The sequence below is a fragment of the Rana temporaria genome, chromosome 5 (assembly GCF_905171775.1).
Source record: "Rana temporaria chromosome 5, aRanTem1.1, whole genome shotgun sequence".
Lineage (NCBI taxonomy): Eukaryota > Metazoa > Chordata > Amphibia > Anura > Ranidae > Rana > Rana temporaria.
Window position 1 is genome coordinate 314,387,029 of NC_053493.1, and position 27,891 is coordinate 314,414,919.

General features: G+C 40.7%; 1 protein-coding gene across 1 annotated transcript in view; it reads left to right on the forward strand.

Annotated features, from left to right (window-relative positions):
* The window catches only part of SPIDR (scaffold protein involved in DNA repair), a 761,161-nt gene that overhangs the window by 690,321 nt on the left and 42,949 nt on the right, over window positions 1-27,891 (forward strand). Inside the window, exons 13-14 of the mRNA XM_040354167.1 lie at window positions 1,475-1,618; window positions 5,172-5,231. Of these exons, the coding sequence (XP_040210101.1) occupies window positions 1,475-1,618; window positions 5,172-5,231 (204 nt within the window). The remainder of the gene's footprint in view (window positions 1-1,474; window positions 1,619-5,171; window positions 5,232-27,891) is intronic.

Consider the following 27,891-nt stretch of genomic DNA (forward strand, 5'->3'; position numbering starts at 1 on the left):
AAGACAAGGGGGTTGGAACCAAAGATCTCAAGTTTGGACTCATCAGACCAAAGCACAGATTTCCACTGGTCTAATGTCCATCCCTTGTGTTCTTTACCCCAAACAAGTCACTTCTGCTTGTTGCCTTTCTTTAGCAGTGGTTTCCTAGCAGATATTGTACCATGAAGGCCTGATTCACACAGTCTCCTCTTAACAGTTCTAGAGATGTCTGCTGCAAAAGGTGGCTACTTTGAAGAACCTAGAATATGAAATATATTTTCAGTTGTTTCACACTTTTTTGTTATGTATAATTCCACATGTGTTAATTCATAGTTTTGATGCCTTCAGTGTGAATCTACAATTTTCATAGTCGTGAAAATAAAGAAAACTCTTTGAATGAGAAGGTGTGTCCAAACTTTTGGTCTGTACTGTATATATATATAAACTTTAAGAGTGTAAGGTCTATATATTCGGGTTTCATGTATCAGGATATTGAACACTCAGGGATGTGTCACTTCAGAACATGCATGTAAAAGTAGGTATTCTACCCTTTTTGCAAGCTACAGCTTGTGAAGTTTTGACAACTGACAAAACTATCCCATGTTCTGCGTTATTGTGTCTGTTTGTATAAGCTGGCATTTTGATAAAGCTCACATTGTCAATTTTGACGTACACTTGGGGGTAAGAGAATGGAAATATTTGTCGGGAGGGCAAGGCTGAGAGTTAGTCATCTTATGACATGTAGCCTTGAGGTCTCCATATATAAACCATAGTCTGATTTATTTCACATGGCAGCTAAAGAAGGTTACAATGTTTTTCAGCATGCAGAATCTGATAAGATTTTTAAAACATTCTATGCTGAATAATAAATAAAAGTTTGTGTGACAGTGAAATAATATCTGCTCATATAGTAAGCATTTTTAAATTTCAATGACCAATAAATTTAAACTGCAAGCTGTGGTCTATAAATGTATAATAAAAAAAAACTAATATTTACTTATGTTTTACTCATCAAAAGCTCGCCATAGATCTTTAAAAAAAAAAAAAAAAAAAACATGTGAGCACAATTGACTTCCTGTCCTAGAATCCCACTAAAGGACAGCACAGCTAAACAACTAGTATTTTCTAGTTGTCCCAGGAAGTACTGAAATCAGAAACAGGCAGGCAACTTGAAATTGCAGAAGAAATCGGCAACATACATAAAGCTCACTGCACACTTTACAATCTGACTGTACAATTTCCTTTGGATTTACCAGCAACTATGTAGTGCAATGACCTGCCTGATTGGATACAAATTAAATGGATCGTTTAGGTAGATCTTTTTTTATAGTTTTGGTAAATTTATTTTTTAAAATTGTACAATCATATTGTAAAATGGTGGAATTTTGCATCATGGGTTTCCTGTAAATTATGCATAATGTGTTTTGGTATGTCTTCTTTGTTATTGCATGATATGTGCTGCGATATTGAAAAATACTGTTTTTTTTTCTCTCAGATATCCTGTGCTCTGCCTTCTCCCAGCTTCTGTTATGTCCTTGCTTTAAGATATGAGGAAGGTAGTGAAAGCATTAAACCAGGAGATATTGTGTCAGATCTATACCTGCCTCCTGTCATCCACAGTCTTGATGAAATTCTGCAGGTAACCATCTACGCGTCCATAATAACTCCTATAGAGTTTGGGTTTTGAAAACATTAAAGCAAAGCTTCACCCAAAAGGGAAGCTATGATCTCCTCCTCTTCAACTTTTGGCTTATCTTTTATTTTTATTTTTTTGGGGGGAGTGGGTACCTAGTTTTGACAGGTACCCACTCCCACTTCCATTCGGATTGCCTATGTTACATAGCCAGAAGGCTGTGGGACCATTCACAAAGCTCAGCACGACAGGCAGCTGGCTGTGAAGCCACAAGGAGTCACAGCGGACTCCCCACAATTAACATACCAGTGCCAGGGACCCAAAGACCGGTAAAGAACCTGACTGTGAGAAAGGCACTGGATCCTTGGACAAGAGAGTGTCTGTCTCTTGTCCAAAAGTCAGCAGCTACAGTTTTTGTAGCTGCTGATTTAAACATTTTTGCAGATCTGACTGAAGAACCGCTTTTAAGGTTGTGGCATATAGTCAAGTAAATATTTACTAAAACAGATTAGTCATAAACTATTAAGCTATATGCTGCCTTCTTCAGATGATTGGGCACTGACAAGCACAGTTGTTAGGACAGTCCCATATAACTTCTCCCACCCCCAGCACTTCTCTTGCTACTGCCCTTAGGTGATAGGTGCCTTCTCTCTAATAAGAGAATGCAATGACTTCACTACCTGTAGAAATGTTGTCACTGACTCTTCTGTCAAGATTTTGACTGCACTGTTACGTGCCACATGGCTGAGACTCTGGGAGCATACATGGACCCTACTGGATCCTGCATTAGGCTCATACCTTGGCACATTGTACAAGGGGTTGAGTCAGCTGCAGGGTACTACAAATGTCTAGGACTGAGGTCCATAAGCTAGTAGTAAGGCCCTGTTTCTGAAGACCTCCTTGGGGGTATGTCTGCCTGAAAAGTGCAAAGACTAAGGGATGTCCTCCTTTTTTCCCCTGATCCTCTTGATCTGTGATGCCCTCACTAAACAGAGCCAAACAAAGGGATCATTGTGTAGTATTTTTATTGTAAAACATAGATAATCTAGCAGAATGACAGCATGTGAAAGTTCAATCAGATGAGAAAGATTGTACACTAATAGAAGAAAATTACAATATGATGCCATCTTGTTGAAGCCTAAGGAACAGCCCGGCAAGGCAGCCATATTATTGAAATTCCCATAACTTCTGGTACTAACATTGCTGAAACCTCATCTGCAAACAGCCATCTTCGTATAGCCCAAAGCCATGTTTTTATTATAAATTGAGCAATATAACATATTATGTAAACACAGAAACAAAGATGGCCCTGAAATCCGGACTTCTAAATAAAAAATATGTAAAATGTTTAATATATGGCTAAAATACATGACCGCTGTAGATATATAAGACACACATACAGTATATCTATGCATGATGCTGCAGAACAGACATTACCTTTTGCTTTTATTTTTTGCTGCTATAATCCTCTGTTGGAATCTCCTTTCAATTCCAATGTTTGTTTTAAGGAAATTTCTACTTTTTAAGAATGTTTAAACTTGTTCAGGGCTAAGTAAGCTGGCCAAGTGTTAAGGCTTGGCTGCACAGGCCCATCCAACTGCAGCACAAGCTGTTCATACCACTCAGTGGTGCTTGTTGTTTTGGTGGTTATGGCAGTGGATCATGGCAGTTGGGTGCAAGGTAATGGTGGGAGCAGGCACTTTAAAGCAGAACTCCAACCTTAAAAAGATAGCTTATCAAATTTGCTGTAGCTTCAGACCAGAGATCCCCTTCAGTACATTTCTGCCTTAGATCTTCTCAGTCTGATAGCCAGCATCATTAAGGGCCAGTTCACACTGGTGCAATGCCAGACATTTCATGTGATTTACACTGATTTGCTGCGCACATCACATGTTCTGTCTGTGTGATGCAAATTCAGCCATACAAACTGTATGGCTGAATTTGCATCGCATTCGTACCAAACTCATGCAGGACCCGTTTTTTGTCCGCACCAGAATCGGATCGCATGGGTGTTCTCACAGTTTGCACTGCGATCTGCATACCGATCTGGATTCACATGGTTTCGAGCATCAAGAACCAGTGTGAACCGAACCTCAACCCACTTCTCTGACCCCTCTTGTCGGTACGCATCTCTTTGTACTGCTTCCTCTCACTCTCCAGCTATGATGCACAAGAAGCAGATACCAGGTTAAATGCAGGTACTTACACTGTAACTACACTGTACACTTATAAATAAAAATAGAGCGACAATTTTGGAAAAAAATATATATATATTTTTTACTTTTTGCTATAATACCCCCAAAAAATATATAAAAAAACATTTTTTTGTTCTCAGTTTAGGTTGATATGTATTCTTCTACATATTTTTGGTAAAAAAAATCGCAATAAGCGTTTAACGATTGTTTTGCGCAAAATGTATATAGTTTACAAAATAGGGGATAGTTTTATGGCATTCTTATTCTTATTTTTTTTTTTTTTTACTACTAATAGCGGCGATCAGTGATTTTTTTCATGACTGCGACATTATGGCGGACACATCAGACAATTTTGACACATTTTTGGGACAATTGTCATTTTCACAGCAAAAAATGCTATAAAAATGCATTGTTTACTGTGAAAATGCCAGTGCTGTTTAGGTGTTAACCACTAGGGGGCGCTGTAGGGGTTATGTGTGACCTCATATGTGTTTCTAACTGTAGGGGGGTGGGGCTGGACATGTGATGTCACTGATCACCTTTCCCTATATCAGGGAACAGACGATCAGTGACATTGCCACTGTGAAGAACGGGAAAGGTGTGCTTACACCCACCTCTCCCCGTTCTTCAGCTCCTGTGACCGATCGCGGGACTTAAAGGGGACGTACAGGTACGTGCCTGTTCCCAGCCGTGCCGTTCTGCCAACGTAAATGTGCAGGAGGTGGTCCTTAAGTGGTTAACATACATATTTCCTAGTTTTCCCCTTTTCCATATCCCCTCCCCTTCCCATCTTCCTTACCCTCCCCCTCCCCCTACTCCCCTTCCCACTCCGATCTGTCATCCTTCCTTCTTGCTCTTTATTATTCCCTATCGTTTTCTGTCATTCCCTGTACATATTTATCTGATAATTTAAAATCTCTCCATTTTTCCCATATTACTCTATAGCTTCCCCCCCCTTCCCTGCTCTTCATGGTATTCCATCTCAGAGTCCACCCGCAGGATCCACTCTTTTATAGTCAGCTTTGTTGTTGATAGCCAGTTTTTTGGGATTAACCCTTTTGCCGCGTTGAGCAGGGGTGGGACCAACATTTTTCCATATTTCTTTTTTGTATTATTTGTGCCATTTGTAAAATGTTTTACTCCTGTTACTACCTCCATGTATTCCAGGATCTCCTCCCAGTACTCTTATTATTTGGCATTCCCACCACATCATACACCATGTCTTAGATGTGATACAAGTTACATTAAAAATATAACACCAATATAGAAATGTTGCCATCTATTTGCATTTTGTGAATTATGTGGTGAATTTTAGCTTTCTAGTTTACCTAGCTGACTTATTTCTCTGTGATGTTTCATTGTAGGTGGTTGTTCTCAGTCAGCGGTGCAGCTTTTGGGCAACAGTGATATATGTGAGGCCTGAGGTAAAGTTTTACATTTGTGCTCCAGAGAGTTGATGGTTTAGATTTAAGTGTCGACTATTGTTGAGCACATATAGAAATGAGCGACGAATGACACTGCAGCTACTCACAAAGCTAGCTTTGGGAAATGTCTTACATTTACTATTAATTGTCTGCACCTTGATTTAATTAACTCCAGCTAAAGCAGTATTGTAATTACATGCAGTTAAAGTGATCATTTAGGAAATAACTTGCATGTACAAATGAAAGGGATGTAATGTTTTTAAGTGGTTTGTTTTGAATATGGGGATTTAAATATTTAATGTAGTTGATATTTCTTTATAGTGTTGCATAACAATTTATTTGTATGTTGCATAAAAAAGAGAAGGAACCATGTTCAATCACACGAGCAGGACCCAGCTAAGATAATATATATATATTTTTATTATTATTTCATTTGTGCCCTATTTTTATAATAATAATAATAATAATAACAACAATAATATAATCTCCAAAATAGAATTCTGTTGTTGCACTTTTTGGAGATTGGTGGTGGTAATAGAAAAACCACATCCATCAGACCGTTCAAAGAAAGCATTACCAACTGGACATTGGTCACCTGGACAATTAGAGTGAATCCCTCTAATGGGCGTACAGTCAGCAATAAAAACTTGAGAGGGGTCCTAACTTCTCACCACCCAATTGAAGGTAGTGATACAGATACCGTGCCCATGTTCTACACTGTAGTACCCCCAGATCAGCTCACATTAACTGGCCAAATCCAGTCCTGGAGCAGAGCATGATACAATTCTTCACCCTGGAAACCTACAGTTCCCGCCACCTCAGCTCCATGGTTATCTTCAGTGCGCATATCGGTTGATTTTGAAAGGACAATGGTATATTGAGCATAGCCAGCCTGTTCAGTGGCAGCCACTCCAGCTCTTTGGAGCTGGCTGACATCCCCAGGAACAGGATGCCATTGTATCGGTGGATGTTGCGTTCAGGGTCAATCTGTTGTGGTTAGGCCAGACAGCGTCATAGAGAGAGAACACTAGCTTGCCAGCTGAGGCGGAGCAGGACTTATCTTTGCGGTCAGTCAATGGCATGGTGGCAGGTGAAATGTTAGTTGGTAAGGGTTTTGTGGTGTCTGGGTGAAAGAAGGTATGGTAGGGAGGGTGCTGAGGGGGGCAGAGGGTGTGATGGTTGCATAGGTTGAAAAAAGATGCCATCTAGTTCAACCCAAAAAAATAAGTATAATAAATAGAAAACTTTAATATACAGAACCCTATACCCAGTAGATCCAAAAGAAGGCAAAAAAAAAAAGCATGGTCAAATTTGCTCCAGTAAGGGAAAACATTCCTTTATGATCCCCTGATCCCATGTTATATTTTGTGTATTTGATCCCCTGTTATATTTTGTGTATTTAGGAATGCATCCAGCTATTTTTATAAAACAATACTAAGCTGACCAGAACTAGTTCTCAAGGGAGCCTGTTCCACATTTTCACAGCTCTTACTCTGAAGTAGCCTTCCTATACAAGAAGATGAAAGTGGTTCTAAAGCCTTAAGGTTTTTTACGTTAATGCACTCTTTGATTCATGTAAAAAAAAAAAAAAAAAAATTCTGGAACCAGGATCTTCCCTATACTTATATGAGCTGGATCTCAAACAAGTGTTGTCCCGGAGAGCAGCAGCTCTATCCCTTCACACAGAGTAGATTGATAGCAGCAGGAGTCATTGCAGGGGGTCTAGCTGAGCTGTCGATCAAGCTGGGGGAGTAGCTGTGCTGCCTGTGTCTATAGATGCAGGCAGTGCGACTAGGGATTAAACCTACATAAGTGCCTCCCTAGGAAGGGTATAACATGTTTCATTATTTTAAAAAGAGTAAGGTTTGGAATCACTTTAGGTCTCTCTTCGTCGAGATTTAAAGCGTGCCCCTTGTCATTTGTAATGGCCTTAAAGCTAATTTCTAGCTTTCAGTGAAGTTTTAATAGTTTCAATCAAACCATTACCTTCGCTAACAGATGCAGCAGCTGATATTGTATTGTTTATACAGCATGTAGGCTCTGCTACATTACAGTATAGAGCACGTGTTCGAGCATAGGGAGGGGAACTTCCCATATCGCTCCTGGAACAAAATCAAGTCGACCTGAGTGCTGCTCAGCCATGCTATGAATGAAGTCGGAGGTTGTGACATCATCCACCCACATCTTCACCTCAGCCAATCACAGAAAGTTTTCTATTTATTCATAGAATAAAAAGCTAGCTGTGAAAGGCTGAGCAGCAGCCAGCCCAACTCTATTTTGTTCCGAGAATGAGACAAGAAGTTCCCATCCCTCTGCTGGAACACAGCGCTGTATACTGTATGAGGCTACATACAGTTTATACCGCGCTCTCAGCTGCTGCAGCTGTTAGTAATGGACTGTTTATGTAATTGTACATAGTGATCATGTTCCCTCTTAATCACTGCTTCTAAAGATAAAATGAATTAATTTCAGCCAATCTTTAATCATAGCTGAGGTCCTCAATACCTCTCATCAGTTTATCTCTGCAATTTCTCCAGTTCCCCAACTTTTTTTTTAACTTGTCCACAAAACTGAACTGCATATTCCAAATGGGGTATTTTTGGTTTCAATGGTGTTTATTAATGAGTTTTCAAGTTTACAAGGTTATACATTACATTAACAAAATTTGTTTAACAATATGACTGTACCAAATGGGGTATTTTTGAACCAATAAAGTATTTTGCTGGTGATGCTGAGAGGAGCAGCAGTGGCATCCAGAGAGGAGGGACAGTTCACCAGCCGAAATGACAAAAATAAGTGAGTGTGTGCGGTGGGAAGAGAAAGCAGGGCATTGTATGCCATAAGGGTTTAGAGGAGTGTTGTGGTGGAAGGGAGAGCATAATGAGAAAGGGGATAGTACAGTGACAGGGGGGTGCAAGGCCAGAAAAGGAGGGTGCAAAGTAATGGGACAGATAGAAGTGCTAAAATAACTGGTGGATTGCGATAAAGGGTAACAGAAGGGAGAACATACAGCATAAGGTGTAGGGGGGTACAGAGTAATAGGAGGGGTGGTGGCATTTTTGACAGTTGATGGAGGAGTACAACTGGAAACACAGCCACTGTGTACCAAGGTTGCCAAGAGGGTCAGCATGACATCACAAGATCTAACATTTTGAGAATGAAAAATCAGCAATGGCAGCCTCTGTTTCTCTCGAGAAAGGTTGTCTTTAAATTATTTGAAATGTCATATTTAACATAAAATACCCCCTTGTCCAGTATAATATGACACCATGACAGCATATTATTGCTGATTAGCACTGCTTAATAGGGGTTCTGCCAGTATATGTATTGGGATCTTGTACAAAATATATTTTTTAACCCAAACAATCTGTCAGCTTTCTGCTGTTTTTTTTTTTTTTTTGCAGCCTAGGTGTAGGTTAAGCATAAATTTATAGGTCAGATTATGGCCATTATACATGGTGAAGTTGGCATGCAGTCAGTCCACTTGGACTCAACTGACAATTTTTGTACAGAATTATCATTAAATAAAACTTTGATGAAATATGAGAAAGTAATGCAAGGCATTTCTAGGCTAAAATTTTGAATTGATGTGAATTTTTGGTTACATAATTAGATGTAAACTGCTCATCAGTCATGCTGTCAGATAGTCAATTAATCTGCACACTTTAGCCACCAGAAGTAATTTTATCTTTTTCTTATCTTGTTGATGTGATACAAGTTACCACTGCTGCTACTGTCCAGTGTCTGGAAGAGAAGACGCTGACATCTGATGTCCACATAGCGTCCAGCTCTTATCTCTTGGTTAGGTCAGTCTGCACCTACATCAGTCTTCCTGTCTGTGTAGCTGGAGCCATGAGGCATGCAGGCTGAATCTTGCTGATTAGTCCTAGCCAAGATCATCCTGGCATGTGGCAACACTGCCTGTTACTGATGAAAGGCTATTAGCATCCACTTGTTACTAGCTGATACAGTCAAGTGCTAAAGGGATCCAAAAAGATGCAGCTGAGCAGCACTACTAACAAAAACAGAGAAGCTCAACATTGCTTGCAGATGAATATTGGTATTTTCTGTTCCGTTGGCTCAGTAGAATGGGAGCTTCATAGCAGTGTCTTAAAGTGAAAATTCCTCAACAGTCTTTCTAGGGTCAGGCGGAAATTTCTCTCACTTCCTTGTAATTTGATTCAGTGGGAAAAATGTGTGGAGGTTTTGTGAATCTCGAGGTAAAAAAACATTAATACACCATGCAACATGTCTATAAAGCAAAAAAATCTGACATCCACCACACATATACTGCAAGAGAATATTCCTAGTACATGTTTCAAATTGCAGGGATTGAGTCGTCACCATAAAAATATGCCATGCTGTGTATTTGGAAAATAATAGCATTTGGAAGATGGTGCTTTTTTTTTATTTTATTTTTTATAGGTGGCATGCATCGTGCCACATTCGCAATATCATGTTAATTGTGTAAGACAGGGTTTGACAAATTGGCTTGGAATCTAGGAGCCAGCTAAAAAAAGTTAGGAGCCAGAAAACGGGCCCCGTCCCACCGAGCTTGCGCACAGAAGCGAACGCATACGTGAGTAGCGCCCGCATATGTAAATGGAGTTAAAAGCACACATGTGAGGTATCGCCGCAATTGGTAGCGCAAGAGCAATAATTCTAGCCCTAGACCTCCTCTGTAACTCAAAACATGCAATCTGTAGAATGTGTTAAACGTCACCTATGGAGATTTTAAAGGGTAAAAGTTTGTCGCCATTCCACGAGCGGACGCAATTTTGAAGCAAAACATGTTGGGTATCAATTTTCTCGGCATAACACTATCTTTCACATTATAAAAAAAAAATGGGCTAACTTTACTGTTGTCTTATTTTTTAATGAAAAAAAGTGTTTTCCCCCAAAAAAGTGCGCTTGTAAGACTGCTGCGCAAATACGGTGTGACAAAGTATTGCAACGACCGCCATTTTATTCTCTAGGGTGTTAGAATAAAAAATATATATAATGTTTAGGGGCTCTAATTAGAGGGAAGGAGATGGCCGTGAACACACTGGGGATGGATTGGAGGCAATAGTAACAATAGTAACCGGCTGACATTTGGCCCCAGTGTAATGGAGTGCGTGGCCGGCTTCCATTGAAGGTGCATGGCCCAAAAAAGGTTTGACGATCCGCTCCTGATCAGCTCTCTCAGCCAATGGTTGAGAGCGCTGACTGTAATGTTCTCGCGCGGGGGGGGCACAGCAGGAGAGATAGCTGTACTAACATTACATAGTTAGTACAACGTTTCCTCCTGAGCCGTCAGGTTTTTTTGTTAAGCCTTGCTGGGTTTAAATAAAAAAAATTAAATAAAACACTACTAGTGTGTACCAGACCTAATACAAAAATAAGGCAGAACAGAGGCTGACATGATGTCATATAAATACAGAAAACTGCAGGAATAGCTGAGGGGTTCCCTCTGAATTCCATCAACCAATTAATATCCAGTATCCATTTTTTTATTCAATATTCCAGTAATAACATTTTCCTCTTACACCAGAGTTAGTCAAAATCCGGGCGCCCGGTCGCAATTGAGACTTGAATTAGCGACCTGGCGCCCGGGGACGGAAGCTTAGGCCTGTGGTGCGGCCGACGCGATCGCACAATGGGGAAGGTGGGGGCGCACGGAGACACAGGATGGGGTATGCTGTGTCTCCGTGCGCCCTTCTGAAGGCCTAAGCTTCCTTCCCCGGGTTGCTAATTCCAGTCGCAATTGCGACCTGACGCCCATGTTTAGTCGAACCCTGGTGTAAGAGGAACATTTTATTACTGGAATATTGAATTTAAAAAAAATGGATACTGGATATTAATTGGTTAATGGAATTCAGAGGGAACCCCTAAGCCATTCCTGCAGTTCTCTGTATTTATATGGCATCATGTCAGCCTCTGTTCTGCCTAATTTTTGTTTTAGGCCTGGTACACACTAGTAGTGTTTTATTTTGATTTTGTTATTTAAACCCAGCAAGGCTGAACAAAAAAACCTGATGGCTCAGGAGGGACCGTTGTACTAACTATTTAATGTTAGTACAGCTATCTCCCCTGTTGTGCTATTGTGTTTTGACAGTCAAACCTTTTTTGGGCCATGCCCCTTCAATGGAAGCCGGCCACGCGCTCCATTACACTGGGGCCAAATGTCAGCCGGTTACTATTGAACTGGCCAATGCCGCCCCACATTCAGCCCGTGTATACTAAGCTTTTTTTTTTTTAAAACACCTTGACCTCTTTTTTTTTTTTTTTGCCAATTAAAGTACTTCTATATGTGCCTCTGTGTCCATACACACAAAGACGTTTACTGACTTATTAGAAAGAGGAGTTTTTTTTACAAAAAAACTCTAAAAGCACATTCAGGAAAGAAGCTGAAGAACAGAAAAAAATGCTAGATGTGCCTAAACACTAGACGTGTTTAGTGTTTTGCGCATTCATGCATGGCATTTTGTGCAATGGAATGCATTACTGTGCAAACTCTTGACACACCTAAAAGCTTGTGTAATATATGGCTTTTAATGCAGTTTTTTAAGCGTAATTTCCCCCGTTCTGACAGAGAAGATGAACAGACGTCCCATGTGCATATGAGGACTTATACAGAACATAAGTGTGTCAATACCCTGACCGCAACTTCTTTATTCTAAATTTTAGGCTTCTCCTTTTGGGCAAATTCACACCAGGATTTCACAGGAAAGCAGCAAGCGTGTGGTGCATTTTGACAGCCCATTCATTTGAAAACACACTAGGCCGTGGGGAAAAGCACTATTTTTAAAGACCTAATGAGCCACATAGCCTGGCACTGCGGTACTATGCGATTTGGTGTCTGCAAATACACTGCATTTGCAATCTGCATTTGGAGTGGCAGTAACATTGCATTCTAATCTGTATCGCTCTGATCCCCTGCAGTGCAGGAAACGCATACTGTACAAGCTTTTCCCGTACTACAGTCTGGTGTGAACAGGACCTAAAAAAATAAGTCAATTAAAAATGAATGATATCCGTCATTTGGCATGTAAGTGATATCTGTAACCGTCTACATATAGCTAGAAATAATGCTGTTTTTAAATTCACAGTAAGGCTTAATGAGACGTTTTAAAACCTCTCCTGAACTATTTAACTTGACAGACAGTAACTGACATTTAACAACGTCTATTTTACCGTATTGAGCCGCGTTTGCGTTTTAGAAGTGTTTTTTTTTTGCAAATAGTCATAAATGTATCTCCATTAAACATGCCTGTAAATGAAACGTGGCTAAATGCAAGGTACCACATTTACAAGCTGTTACAGGCATTTGGTGTCTCAAATGCCTCTGAACATCCGTCCTGAAAGCATATTTTTGCTTTACAAAAAATGCTTCTAAACTCGACTGCCTAGAAATGATTATAAATGACTTGGTGTACATGTACTGATAAGATAACATAGAGGAGAGTTCAGAGTCAGCTGAAAAAAACGCCCAACTGCTCCTAAGCGTCCGTTTACCAACAGAAGCCTGGTAAAGTACATGAAGCCTTAAGCCTCGTACACATGATCGGACTTCCATTGGACTTTTCCGTGGATTTTTGTGCAAAGGGGCGTTGGCCGTGAACTTGGTATGCATACACACAGCAGAGCATTTTCAGACAACATACACCAAACCACGTGGTTTTTCAGCTCTTTACCGCCACCCTTTGAGCAACTTCTGATATTCTGATTCTCTGGTTTGGAGACCTCAGAATCAATATCTCTATATATCCAACTTCTGCTATTGTTGTCTGATGTTTAGCATTGGTTCAGAGCATGCGTATTTGTACTTTGAATTTTAGTCCGACGGATTTGTGTACACACAATCGGATAATCCATCAGAAAACAGTTGTCCGATGGATCATACAGACGGTCGGATTGTCCGACAAAACACGTCCGTCCGACAATTGTCAGAATATTTGATCGTGTGTACGGGCCTATAGAACTCATGTTCACAGAACATTTTTACAACCTCTCCTGAACGATTTAACTTGACAGATGGTAACCCACGTTTAAAACATCCATTTTACCGCGGTAACATGCCACATTTAGCTGCGTTTAAAAGCATTTACAGGCATTTTTTATTTTTTGCTATTTTTTTTAAACAAAACACGGCTAAACACAAGTTACCTGGTTTAGCCATGTTTAGAAGCGCTTGGCGCTTGAAATGCCTTTAAACTCAGCTTCTGAACCCATTTTTTTGCGTTCCAAAAATAGCCTCTAAACTCAACTGCCTAGAAATGACTGTAAATGACCATGTTTACATGTACTGATAAGATAACATGGAGGAGTGTTTAAGGGCAGTTGAAAAAAATGCCCAACTGCTCCTAAACGTCAGTTTAGCAGCAGCAGTGTACATAAGGCCTTAGGTGTCCCCTGGGATATTCTTTTAACACTTGCTTATTTAAAAAATAAATGAATACATGTCTCCTGCCATAGCTGTAAAAATTGTATATAGTATTTCCATGTTGTAAAGATGAAGAACAGCAAAGGACTGAATGGCACTGTTTGATCATAGATGGGACTGTGCAGAGGACAAGAAGAAAATGCTAAAAAGCTGCATGCACAGACTGAACTGATTTTATTCCTCCCCTCCCAATGTGCAGCCCAACACATGGCTCACATATTTCACTAGCACTGCTAAACATGCAGTTCAATAGAAACAATTTCTCACTGTATTAAGACATTTTTTAAACCTAAAATAAACAATTTTTCCATGGTTCTGTTTTCACAAACTGACAGTATTTATCTGGAAAGTAGTGAGTTTGTTGTAAAAAAGCATATATTAATGTGTAAGCGTCGTCATGCCTTTTTAGATGTTACATCACACACATCATGCGTTGCATCATACCCATTTTTAAGGGCCTCTTTGAACTGGCTGGCATTGAAGAGCATAGGTCACTGCAACCAAACTGTAGCATGTAAGGCCAGCACAGTATATGTATTGCAAGCTGATGTGAATGAACTATTTAAGAACTCTCTTAAATCTAAGAACATTTGTTTGTCAAAATGATATGAAAGTCACAGCCTTTCAAACCTGACAGTGTTGGGATTATGGGTTCCATAACATGCTGAATGATCTCTTTGTAACCAAAAATCTAATCATTCCTTCCTCTAAGGGTAAATGGAAAAGGGGCTTTTACCCAAATGTGCATCACATTCATACAATGGTTGAATCAGGAAAAATATAAAGATTGCAATGGATGCCAATAGCACAGGAATCGTTAGAAGATAGACAAGCGTCTCTGTGGTGGCATACCTAGTGAGATGTCTGCTGTCTATGAGTTGTTTGTAGGATGTTGCAGATGGCAGAAGTAGAAATCTGTAGAAAGGCCTTTCAGCTAGACTGGAAAATGTGGAGCAATAGGATATCTCTCCCCAATGAATTTCCAACAAGTGAACCTAATCTGATCTATACAGTCAGCATATTCATACACATCTGTAAAGTACAGTACAGGAATGCATGTACATTTAAGGGATTGGTCAGACCAGATGCAATTGAAAATACATGAAGAATGTAATGAAAGTTAACACATATTACCATACGTTTTATATTTCAGAAATTCGGGTACACACACCCATTACTGCAGCATACAGGGAAAATCAGTCCCAATTACATAATTCGATTTAGTACAATGCAGTTTGCTGCTTTGCAAAATACACTGCAAACTGCATGTCACATAGGAAATGTATAGCATTTTTATTCAACTTTTGATGACATATATAGCAAAAAAAAGATTAGGACAATTTACCAACAATAGGTTCTGTCAACACCACAATAAGGAAACTGTTAGTAATATGCTACCTTGGTCCGCTCAATTGTTTGCATATAGATGTCCATATATTGCATCATTATTGTCCAAATCGGTTCTAAAAGAAAATGTTGTCAGATCAGACATCTTGTTTTAATTCATGTGGCCATGTAACCAAAAAGAATGCGAAAAAAAAATATATATATATATACGCACACTTACATACATACATGGAGTACATCTGCACAGCCTGTTCACCAACACACATACTAATAGTCTGTCAGATCTAAAGGCTGGCATGTCATCAGCACTGCACAGAAAAAGAGAGTGCTGTTCTCTGCAGGGGGGATGATGCTTGAAGTACAATTTGACCTCCTCTGAAGTCTTTAGGGATCACAGCTTGAGATCGCCTGCTTTATATGTCATTGTATCTTTACTGTATTATCTTACAAAACACATACAGCAACATGTAAAAAAAAAAAAGCGTTACTCAGGCAGCCTGCTTTTGCTGGCAATCTGAAGAAAAAAGTAGGGGGTCCAATATGATTGGGTCCCCTGACTGTGCGTTAATTGTAGATGAAAGCTTACAAAGTTTCCATCTCTCAGGGATACAGTCACAGTAATAACTTGCACTGCTGTGATTACTGTCCTCTTATATCTGCACAGCTGTCTTTATAATCAGTTTGCTTGGTTTCTTTTCTTTCTTTTTTTTTTCTTTTTTTTTTGGGGGGGGGGGGGGGGTTGAAAAAACTGAATTGGCTATTTTTATTTGGGAAGGACTCCTATCCACCCATAATATCTACTATATTTCCAAGTCAAGGAGGCAATGTTGTGTCACTTGACAAGAATAATCGCTACATTGGCTTCATTATTTGTACATGAAAGAGCTATTGTTTTATGGGCTGTTGGCACTTGTGTTTTGAAAGCTAAACAGGGAAATTAGAACATTTTGTGATTGGTCACAGCAGCAAGTTCCGGTTTAGCTCAGATTTTGCTGTGTATCAGGATTTTGTACACTACATTTTTGGCCATTTCGAGTATACCAATTAATACATGTCAATTGGATATGTTATCGTTTCAAGCGTAATTACCAAAAAAAAAAAAAAATTGTTTAGCTAAAGACAAATCAACAAGCCAGCCTGAAAACTGAAAATGCTATACAGGAAATGTTACAACTGTGCTGTAAGCTGAAAAGAAAACTCAGTTTACCTACATCTGCATTTATGAAAGTCTCTTGCAAGGCTTCTGTACTGACTACAGCCTCTTGAAACACAACTTACTACTGCATAGCAGCCTTCTTGTTGCCCATTTTGTGTAGCAAAGCAAACACACTGATTTGCATAAGAACAGGTTGAGGATTATTCAGAAGTTTAGAATATTGGCAAATATAGGGATTAGGCTCTCAAGGCAACTGGCAATACAAGAGTACATTTTGTAAAATGATTTTCCTTATTTTATGTAGCACCTACATTAAATAGCTTACACCAGTCAGCTAAAGGAGCTTACAATATAATGCCTCTACCACACACATTACCATCTGTACAATTTTCCTTAGATCAGCACAGTGATTGGCACTTCTGCCCAGCAGCACTAGGGTCATTTGTTTGAATCCCAACCATGGAACTACCTGCCTGGAGTTTGCATGTTCTCCCTGTGCCTGCATGGCTTTCCTCCAGGTACTCTCGTTTCCTCTCACACTCCAGAGACGGTTAGGTTAATTGGCTCCTGTCTAAATTGTAGTATGTGTATGTCTGTAAGTTAGGGACCTGACTGTGAGCTCCTTGAGGGACTGATGTTAATGTACAATATATATGTAAAGCACTGCATAAATTGTTGGCGCTATATAAGTACCTGTAATAAATACGGTAGATCTACTGTGGTGCAAGGCCCTGTGTGATTGCACACAAATTGATTGAATTGTTAAGAAGGCTGGCAAAAAAATGGTCAAACACCAGTAAAAGATTTTTTTTTTTTTTTTTTTTTGCATGAGGCCTAAAGCATAGTACACATGGGCCGAATGTCGAGCGTCATTGACCGGTTTAGTAGAAACCGACTGACATTCAGTCCATGTGTACTGAAGTCTGTCTGAACAGCCAATGGCTAAGAGCGATGACCAGTGTGTAGATATAGAAAGTCAGATAATGTCTCTATCTGAAACCCACAGTTTTTAAGTAGGATGGTCAAAGTATGTCATGTCTTTCTTATTTTGGATTTCTTGTTAGCTATAATTAAGTAATTTGTGTAGCTGAAACTTGAACTTACAGAGGAAACCTACATAATCCAATATTTAATAACAATGGCAGTCTGCAAAACGTCAACTGGATAAGGTTATTTATGACACTTGTTTTTTAGTTAATCAGTTCCTAACATTTTCATTACCTGTATTATACCATTATCAAAAGAAGGCATTGATATAGTAGGTATTAGATGAAGACAACATGCCTGATTTGGGTTTTTACTATGAAGCAAACAGGAATATACTAGAACAGCTTTTGAATATCTACTGTCTGCTTATTTTTAACCTACCAATCTAAAGTTGGTATGTTTGTATTTTTTTGTCAGGGAGAAGATCAGACTTTCTTATGGTAAAAATAAAGGGGGAATGCTTTTCATCAACAAGACACATGCTGAACCCTACACATGCTACACACGCTGCCAAAGTTTTGGCTGGACTGGTAGAAATCCAGAACTTGAATGTCTTAGAAAAAGCCCAGTCAAAGTTAAAGGGGGTGGTTCCCCCTAAAACAAATTTCTAACAATACATTTGTAAGACCCGTTACACTGCGGGTAGGCTGGCTTTTGTTTTTTTAGTACATACCTCGATCTCTGCGTTTCGTCCCTTGGCGGTGGGCGTTCCTAGTTGATTGACGTTCCTCCGACGGGCACATACGTGACGTCACGACTTTCCGAAAGAAGCCGAACGTCGCTGCGCAGGCGCCGTATAGAGCCGACTCTATACAGCGCCTGCGCAATGACGTTCGGCTTCTGTCGGAAAGTCGTGACGCGCAGTATGCGCCCGTCGGAGGAACGTCAATCAACTAGGAACGCCCACCGCCAAGGGACGAAACGCCGAGATCGAGGTATGTACTAAAAAAACAAAACAAAAGCCAGCCTACCCGCAGTGTAACGGGTCTTACGAATGTATTGTTAGAAATTTGTTTTAGGGGGAACCACCGCTTTAAGACCTTAACTTCTTCCCGACCGCCTTACAACTATTTACGGCGGCACTTTAAAGATGGATATCTCGGTAACGGCAGCAGCTGCTGCCACAACCGAGATATCCATCTTTAGTGTGAGCGGTCCTGTAAAAGATAACGGTGGTCTCCGCGGCGGATTCGCCGCGAGATCACCGTTATCGGTGGCGGGAGAGGGACCCCCCTCCCGCCGCTCTCCCGCTCGTTGGGACGGGGCGCGAGTGCCCCGTCCCGACGAGCTCGCGCGCAGAAGCGAACACATACGTGAGTAGCGTCCGCATATGAAAACGGTGTTCAAACCACACAAGTGAGGTATCGCCGCGATCGTTGGAGCGAGAGCAATAATAACCCTAGACCTCCTCTGTAGCTCAAAAAATGCAACCTATAGAATTTTTTAAACGTCGCCTATCGAGATTTTTATCGTGACATGTTGGGTATCATTTTACTCGGCGTAACATTATCTTTCACAATATATAAAAAAATTGGGCCAAATTTATTGCTGTCTTATTTTTTAATTAAAAAAAGTGAATTTTTTCCCAAAAAAGTGTGCTTGTAAGACCGCTGCGCAAATATGGTGTGACAAAAAGTATTGCAATGATCGCCATTTTATTCTCTAGGGTGTTAGAAAAAAAAAATATATAATGTTTGGGGGTTTTAAGTAATTTTCTAGCAAAAAAAAATGTTTTAGTCTTGTAAACACCAAATCTGAAAAACACCCACGGTACTGAAGTGGTTAATCCAATTAAATTGTTGTTATAAGACTTGAAAATTGCTGTTGAATAGTACACATCCAGGTGAAAGCGCACATGGATCGAAATGTGTCCAGTTCAGCAGAGACCAGACAAATTTTGATCCATGTATGGGCAGGCTGGCTGTACAAAAGCCGATCTACTGATCGATTTCTATACAACCAGCTTCAGTGTACAAGGCTGAGGGGGCGTGATTCCCCATTCCACATGAGTGTGTGGATGGGGGAATTGAGTAATTTTCATTCAACCCACTGGTTGAATAGGAAAACAATGACTCCCCTATAGGCTGCTTAAAGGGGTTGTAAAGGTAACAAAAAAAACTAAATAGCTTCCTTTACCTCAGTGCAGTCCTCCTTCACTTACCTCATCCTTCGATTTTGCTTTTAAATGTCCTTTTTTCTTCTGAGAAATCCTCACTTCCTGTTGTTTCATGTGTAACTCCACACAGTAATGCGAGGCTTTCTCACTGGTGTGGAGTTTCGTGCTCGCCCCCTCCCTTGCACTGCAGGAGAGTCAGAACGCCCACTTACACACAGCTCCTTTCTCTATCTGGCTGTATAAATTGCCAGTTGTACAAATATAAGGAGTACTTATTCAAACTCAATACCATCACTGAAATAGTTGTCTAGTACAACTTCCATCCTGCCCTGTGCTATATCTTCCATAAGGATGAACATAAACACAAAACCTAAAACTTGAAAAGAAAAAATAAACATAAACTATTTCAACCTGACGTTGCCATTATATACCGTAATTTCTCATGTCACATGACCCATTACCCATATGTCCCTTCTCACTAAAGTCATTTCAAATCCGTACCATCCTCCCACTTAAGCTATTAACATTGTAGTAATCTGTTCAGGACCAATTGTGGAGGAGCTACTGTACTTCTGGTGCACCCAACAAGCATTGCCATATGTTCTCAAACTTCCGTGGTGACTTCTTATGGAGATATGTGTTTTTTTCCCTTATAAGAATGTCGTTAACTACCTGGATCCACTGTTTGCTTGTCGGAGTCCAGGTAGACAACCAGTATCTTGCTATAAGCTTTCTTGCCAAATAAAGTAGTCTAATAAGAGCAATATAGGTAGGAGGAGAATACAAATCCTCGTCGAGACCTCCAAGCAAGCACACCAGCGGATCCACAGGCAACTCAACCTAAAAGGTAGAATTGATTATTGTGACCACTGCATTCCAATATCTCACAAGTTTGGGGCACTTCCAGAGCATGTGTAGAAGGTCACCTGGGTGAACCTGACATTTGGGACATATGGGTGTGTCAATACTTCCCTATCGGTTCAATTGCGCTGGGGTCCTATACACTCTATGTAATATAAACAAATGCAACAGTTTTTGTGCCGCTGATACTGACACCAAGGGTCCAGCTTGCAGTATTTGTTCCCATTGCTCCCCGTCAATGGGACCAATATTGCGCTCCCACTTCTCCTTGCAGGGCAGAATATAAGGCGCCTGTGTATGGGCCAGTAGCTGTATATATGTTTTGAAGATGATACCCTTTTTTACAGTTTCATCAAACACACTCTAAAAAGGTCGAGTCTACCAGGCGCAGGGACGAGCAATTGCTCTGGGATCTGACTGCATGACTCAGTCTAATATACTGATAGCGAAAATTACCCAATAAGGGGAATTCCCCTGTCAGGCCCATCCCGACACAAATTTGGAATAAGTATTTAACCCGTGCCGCCTCCCACCACAGTTTGACTTTTTTGATTATTTAGACTTCATTGCAGGTGCAATTGAACTTAATTTGACCTGCCTCAGCTGCTTTTGAATTCTTAGACTTCTATGAAGTAAAAAAGCTGAATTATATTTACCCCAAAAGAGTTCACTGTACCACAGTGGTTCCGAACCTCAGTCTTCAAGTACACTCAACAGAGGTCATGTTTTCAGGATTTCCTTCACCTAGCACATGTGCTTTACCCACCACCAGTCCAAGCCAATTCTGACATTTCTCCCCCAAACATTATATACTTTTTTTAAGCAAAGGCCATGTTGTTTTGTTTTTTGTTTTTTTTATGTCACTCACTATATTTGCATTTGTCTTTTCAGGAAAATTATCTCACACAATATAATACCAATTTTTGGGTAAAATAAAAAATATATATATTTTATGCCGAGTAAATAGATGTCACACTTTAAAATTGTGCATTGCGTGGAATGGTGACAAACTACGGTATGTTAAATTATCCATGGGCGACAATTTTAAAGCCTTTGCAGGCTACCAGTTTAGAGTTGGTTGCTATAATTATTGCTTCCACTCTAATGTTCACAGTGATACCTCACATATGTGGTGCAATCACAGTTGACATATACGTGTGAGACCTATGTGGGCAAAAAGCAGTCCATTAAAACCAGATCAGTTTGATCAGCTGCTTTACAAGTTGCTACTAGCTTATATATAACAAACCTAAACCAGAAGTGACAAAATCCTAATTTATTCTGGCTTTTGACATCACAGAGGGGGAAAAAACAACGGAAGTTCCTCTCACTCTGGTGCATCCAATGAAACAGGTCACATCAGTATTAGGCCCCATGTACACGGGACGCTGCTAAACATACGTTCACAGGCAGTTGGACGCTTTTTTCAACTGCTCCTGAACTCATTCAATGTTATTCTATGTGACTATGTACACAGTCTTGCCGTTTTTAGGCAGTTGTGTTTCACAGTGTTTCTTTGAAAGCAAAACAAAATGGGTTCAGATGCAGAAGATAAATGTTTTTTTTTGTTTGTTTTTTAAACACTTCTAAACGCAGACGCGGCAACACAGACATTTTAAATGTGGGTTACTATCTGTCAAGTTGAATCATTTATGAGCAGTTGTAAAAATGTCCCGTGTACATGGAGCCTTAGGCACTTTAGGGGGGAAAAGAGAGTCCAGTAAAGACATCGGGAGTGAGGGGACTCCCTTCTGCCACCTTTTAAAAGTGATTTGGCTGTTGTATGGCTGCTTGATCACTTTTACTTTATTGGAAATCACTGACTGAAGAAAACAATATCTGGATCATTGCTGCAGTTGCAGCCATGGTCTTGATATTGCCGCTCCCGTCTGAGGACATGCACATACATCCTAAGGGTGAGAAGTGGTTAAATTAATTTCCTTTCTTTGGTATTTATGTCAGCTGTTTTATCTAGGGGTATTTCCCAAAATGTGGCCTGTTGTGAGTACTTGGGAATTAGGGGCCAGATCCTCAAAAGGGATACGCCAGCGTATCTACTGATACGCCGTCGTATCCCTGTTTCTATCTTTGGAACTGATCCACAGAATCAGTTTCCAAGAGATAGACAGAAGATCCGACATGTGTAAGGGACTTACACTGCCGGATCTTAGGATGCAGTACCGCATCCACCGCTGGGGGCATTTCGCGTCGAAATGCTGCCTCGGGTATGCAAATTAGCACTTACGGAGATCCACAAAGCTTTTCAGCTTAGTTTTTTCTTCGTAAGTTTTAGTTTGCAATCGTAAAATTAGGGCTGCTTTTACAAAGTGTAAACTGTTTACACCTTGTAAAAGCAGACCCTTCTGTCCAGCGACGCGTTTTTTTTTTTGTTTTAATTTTTTTTTTTCGACGCAACTTTATTGACCCGGCGCGATCCACAAAGCTCGGCGTAACGTAATTTCGCGCTATGCACATCGGGAAAATGACGTCACGAGCATGCGCAGTACAGCCGGCGCGGGAGCGCGCCTAATTTAAATGTGAATCGCCCCCATTTGAAGAGGAACGCCTTGCGCCGGCGGAATTTAAGTTACACAGACAAAAATTTCTAGGTAAGTGCTTTGTGGATCGGGCACTTAGGTAGAAATTTTAAGGCAGTGTAACTTAAATGGGAATTTTTACGTTACGCCGGCTCTTTGTGGATCTGGCCCTAGGTTTGGAAAAGAACTGCAGTATAATGTAGGTCATTTAAAAACTGTAAGCCTCCTCTTTCAGTATCATTTCCACTGAACATACCCTGCTCTAAATGTGTGAAAATCTCACATTTTGATCTTGTCAGTTCCAAATTCTTCACCAACTTCCACTTAGAGCGGTAGTAAACTGTGGCATGTAAAAAAAAAAAAATGCATCACACACTAGCACATTATGAAATACTTCCACTAAAACAAAGCCCTCCAGCGGCACGCTGTCACCGCTGATGGGGCTTTAATCTTCACGCCGTCATTCTTCCGGGTTTGCAAGCTCCAGCAGTGCGAGTGGTCAGGGTCGCAAAGACGTCACTCCCACACAGGAGCCCTCAGCGCAACCTTCAGAGACCCGGTAACGTCACTGGCTGCATCCAGTGTAAATATTTCCTAAACATCGCAAGTTTAGAAGATATTAACTGTACCTACAGGTAAGCCTTATAGGCTTACCTGTAGTACAATTTTCGAAAGAAGAGTTTACTACTGCTTTAAAGGGACAATGTTGTGAGTTATTAATGGAGGCTGCAATCACTGAATACATCCTGGGTGTCTTCTTCTGCGTGATATTCTCCTTCCTCTGCTGCCACCACAGCTTTCATTCTTACAGCAGGTAGAAGGCATGGCATATCTAAACAGAGGGTGCGAGCTGGCCAACTTAACTAAGTTAACAAGCAGGTGTTTTGTTACTAGGAAGTAGGTAGGTCCTAGCAACCAATCGCCTGCCTGTTTTGGAAAGGTTGGAGGAGGCCCGTGATTGGAAGGGGGAAATGTGATGTAAAAGAGGAGGCTTTTATGTAAAGGGGACTAGGATGCAAGGAATTGGCAGGGGGGTGGGGTGTAAAGGGGATTGGGAAGCAAGGGTTGTGATTTAGAGTGCAAAATGTTATATGACGAGAACTGGGATGTAAAAAAAGGAGGGTTGTGATGTGAAGGGGTGACAGAGGACAATAATGTGAAGGGAAGGGGGACTATGATGCATACCTATAATGCAACTGTCCCTGATTTCGAGGGACTGTCCCTCATTCAGAACAAAGTCCCTCTGTCCTCCTTTATTTGTCCCTCATTTTGGTCTGATCTATTTAGTTGTATATAAAATGCACTGCTTATCTATAAAAATAAAAATAAAGTTTCCCAGTGCTAAACCTGTTATGCAATTTCTAAATTGCTGCATTTGTAAATTCCAAAAGCCAATATAAAGGAAACTAGTGATATAAAAGCCCTTGTGGGTTTAACAATCATTTTTTTTTTTTATTCTCCTTTAAGGGGGTATGGCAGTAGGTGTGTCCTATGCCTACATACCTTTTGCTAATGGGTATCCCTCATAACGAGAAAGTTTGGGAGGTATGTATGATGTGAGGTAGGGGCTGAGGACACTGATATAAAGGGAGCTGTGATATAAATAGGAGAACTGTAATGTAAAGAGGTTGGCTGTGATGTAAAGGGGGGCTGTATTGTAAAGAGGGGGTTCTGCATGACTAATGACACTGATGCAAAGTGTATACTGTAATATAAGAGGTGGGCAGGGGTGGACTGACAACTCATGGGGCCCCCGGGCAATAGAAGATTATGGGGCCCCCGGGCCTACAGATGGCTGTCACGCTAGGCATAAGTAACAAACATTACAATATATACGGCAGAGCCCCCCCCAGTGTGCCACCCTACGGCAGAGCCCCCCCAGTGTGCCACCCTACGGCAGAGCCCCCCCAGTGTGCCACCCTACGGCAGAGCCCCCCAGTGTGCCACCCTACGGCAGAGCCCCCAGAGTGTCACCTTCCATCAGTGTCCCCTTACACACACCTTTGAACCTTAGTGTGGCATGCAGCTGTCAGGAAAAAGGCTTTTAATTAGAAAAAATACCATGTTGCAGCCTCTGTACTGCGCAAGTGAGTCGTAGAGCCAGCGGAATAGTGAACTGGTTGGCCTCAGATCGGGCAGTGGGGCATGTGAATAAAGGCCATGCTTGATGTGTGCCATGATGTCACTGCACAAGTGTGTACCCAGCCCTGCTGCCTGATCTGAGGCAGAGTTATGCAGTTCACCAATCGGATGGTTCCAAATGGCAACAAATGCTTTTTTCACGTGCACAGGCTTGTTAGATTGACTTCTGTTGAGCAGCAGTGGGCACACATGGATCATGCAGTATACACACATGCGCATGCACAGTATACATAAACACACACACAGTATACATGCACAGTTTACATACACACATACAGTAAGGCCCCATTCACACATGAGCATAGCGTTTTCAGGCAGAAAGTCGCGCAATTTTACTGCGATTTTTGCAGCATTTTTACCGCGTTTTTGCTGTGATTTTGTACAGGTCAAAAGGTCACCAACGTAAAAACAGAAAAACTCCCAAATCTGCCTAAAAAAAAAGTCCCAGAACTTGTTTGAGCTTCAGGCGTTTTAGAGCTTCTGGCTTCAGGCGTTTTGGAGTGGAGATGTGAACCATCTCCATAGAGAATAATAGATTTTTTCTCCTCCAGCGTTTTGTAGCTTCAGGCTTCAAGCTACAAAACGCTCAGGTGTGAATGGGGCTTAAAAGATGGACAGAAGAGGCAGAAGTCGGCTGAAGAAGATCTGAAGCATTGGAATGCAAAGAAAGATTTTTTTTTAATTACACACACACTATACATACAGTGTATACACACATGCATTATACATACACACACATACAATGAACACACACACACACCAGCACTTTTCACTCAAAATTCAGCCTGATTGAACACACTGTTGCCCCATCTCCTGGCATGCTGGTACTTGTAGTGCCCCAGCAGCTCACAGACACATTAGGTGGTAATGCAGGAGAGGAGGGGACTGTGCCTGTGTAGTGGTGAACAGGTAATGACATTCTCCCTCTCAGCTCAATGGGATAATCCACTGACTAGAATCAATTTTGGTCAGCTCAACCAGCTTACCTTATCAGGCAGCAGTCCATCCCACACTGCAGGTTGTGTCCCCGCCTCCCTCTCCTCCAACAGTCGGCATCTTCTGCTCCTGTGTCAAAAAGCTGCGCTGTAAAAGGTGGCTTATACAGCATGTTCCTATTGCCTGAGGGGACAGTGCAGAGGCGGAGCAGATATAGCCTCGGGATTTTCACATCAAAAGCATGTCGGTGTCGGACATTTCAGGGACAAAAAAAAAAAATAACTGCCCTGAATTTTAATTCAATACCTCTGCTCTACAGCATGCTAGGTCCAGGACTGTGACTAAAGAATACCAATTCCAGCATTTTGAGGAGGCCTGCAATGGCAGTCCTCATACTTCTCTCATGACAGAGTTACTTTAATGATTTTTTCTGGAGTTTGTTTCATCTAACTCATACTGCATACTTTGGAGGAAGATACTGTGTTCCCATATCTTATATAAAAAGCAGCAAACATGTTAAATGGAATTTCAAGAAAACTCATGCTGTGAGAGAAATAGGGAGGCTGTCCGTAATAATCTCCTAGAAAATTATATTTGCCTGGTTCCAATACAGATCCATTAGCTCCAATACTATGTTCCTGTTTCTTTACAAGAAAGCAGATCAGAAGAGCCTGTGAAACTAAGTATTGAAGTTAGAGGATGATTATGACAGCGGGGTAACTAGCATTCCTAAAAGGTCAGCCGTGACAACTCCTTTAGTCCCCTCCACACCAGTTGACTTTAAAGCTTTGTTCATACAATTGCACATAGTGCCATGTGTTTTTTTAAATGTGCACATCCTATTCATAATACTGATCAGCTGACTTTAATGAAGGAAGGAATGCATCTTGTCTAATGATTTTATTTTTGATGTCATAATGCAAATATGTAAGTGAAACCGTGCTCCATTTGAGAGCATTGAGGTACAGAAATGGGTAGGTGGAATTCTCATGTATCAAAATAAAGTAATATGTGCAAAAAAACAAGACCTAAACAACCTTAACCTGCCTGGCGGTATTCCCAAGTCTGACTCGGGGTTAGATTTTCCTGCTGCGAGCGGTAACCCCGAGTCAGACTTGGGCTTGCCTCGCTAGATCCACAGGCACTGTTTACTTACCTTGTCCCTGGATCCAGCGATGCCACCGCGCTGTGTGAGCGAGCGGGACCTCGCTTGATTCACACAGCGTCCTCCTGTGCCGCCGATCTCCGTTCCCTGCGACGTTACGACGCACGGGGACGGAGAACGGCGCCAAAATTCAAAAAAGTAAACAAACACATTACATACAGTATACTGTAATCTTATAGATTATAGTACTGTATGTACTATACCTTGTCCCTAGTGGTCTGCCCAGTGCCCTGCATGTACTTTTATAAAATAAAAAAGTTTCTTTCTCCCTGCAAACTGTAGATTGTCCATAGCAACCAAAAGTGTCCCTTTATGTCAAAAATAGTTTTAGATCAGCTAAAAAACAGCGATAATAAATTATAATCACTTGCAGAATTGTGCGATAGCGATTTGTGGGGAAATTCGTCATAAAAAAAAAAAAAAAAAATGACACCGACAATTCTGCAACTGAGCAAATTTCAGTGATTTTGATTATTATTTGTTATAATTATTTATAATTATTTATTATATTATAATTTATAATTTTGTTTTTAAAAAAATGTCATACCCGGGATGCCTATTAGAATCTTGTTTGGTCAGATTTAAGTGAGTTATTTCTAAAAATTACAGACCTACAGTATAAAACGCCAAATTTCCTTGCAAATAATGGTACCGCTTTCAGCATGTTTTTTCTGAAAGAATCATACCGCCAGGGAGGTTAAAGAGCTACAGCATCTTAATACAAAAGTGCGAAGTGCAAGTGCATAAGTAACTATACCATAAAACAAAGAGCTAATGTGCAATAATAAATTGATCAAAATATTACAGTGATAACTGTGTGAACAATATATCTTTAAATGAAGTCCATAAATACAAATACAGTACAGAGTGCAGCACTCACCGGATGACACTACCTATCAAAGGGTAACTAGCCTCCATCGTAACAAATGACTATAAATGTGGTCCTCACAACAGCCTACTTGATCTACCCTAGTGAGCTCATGAAGAC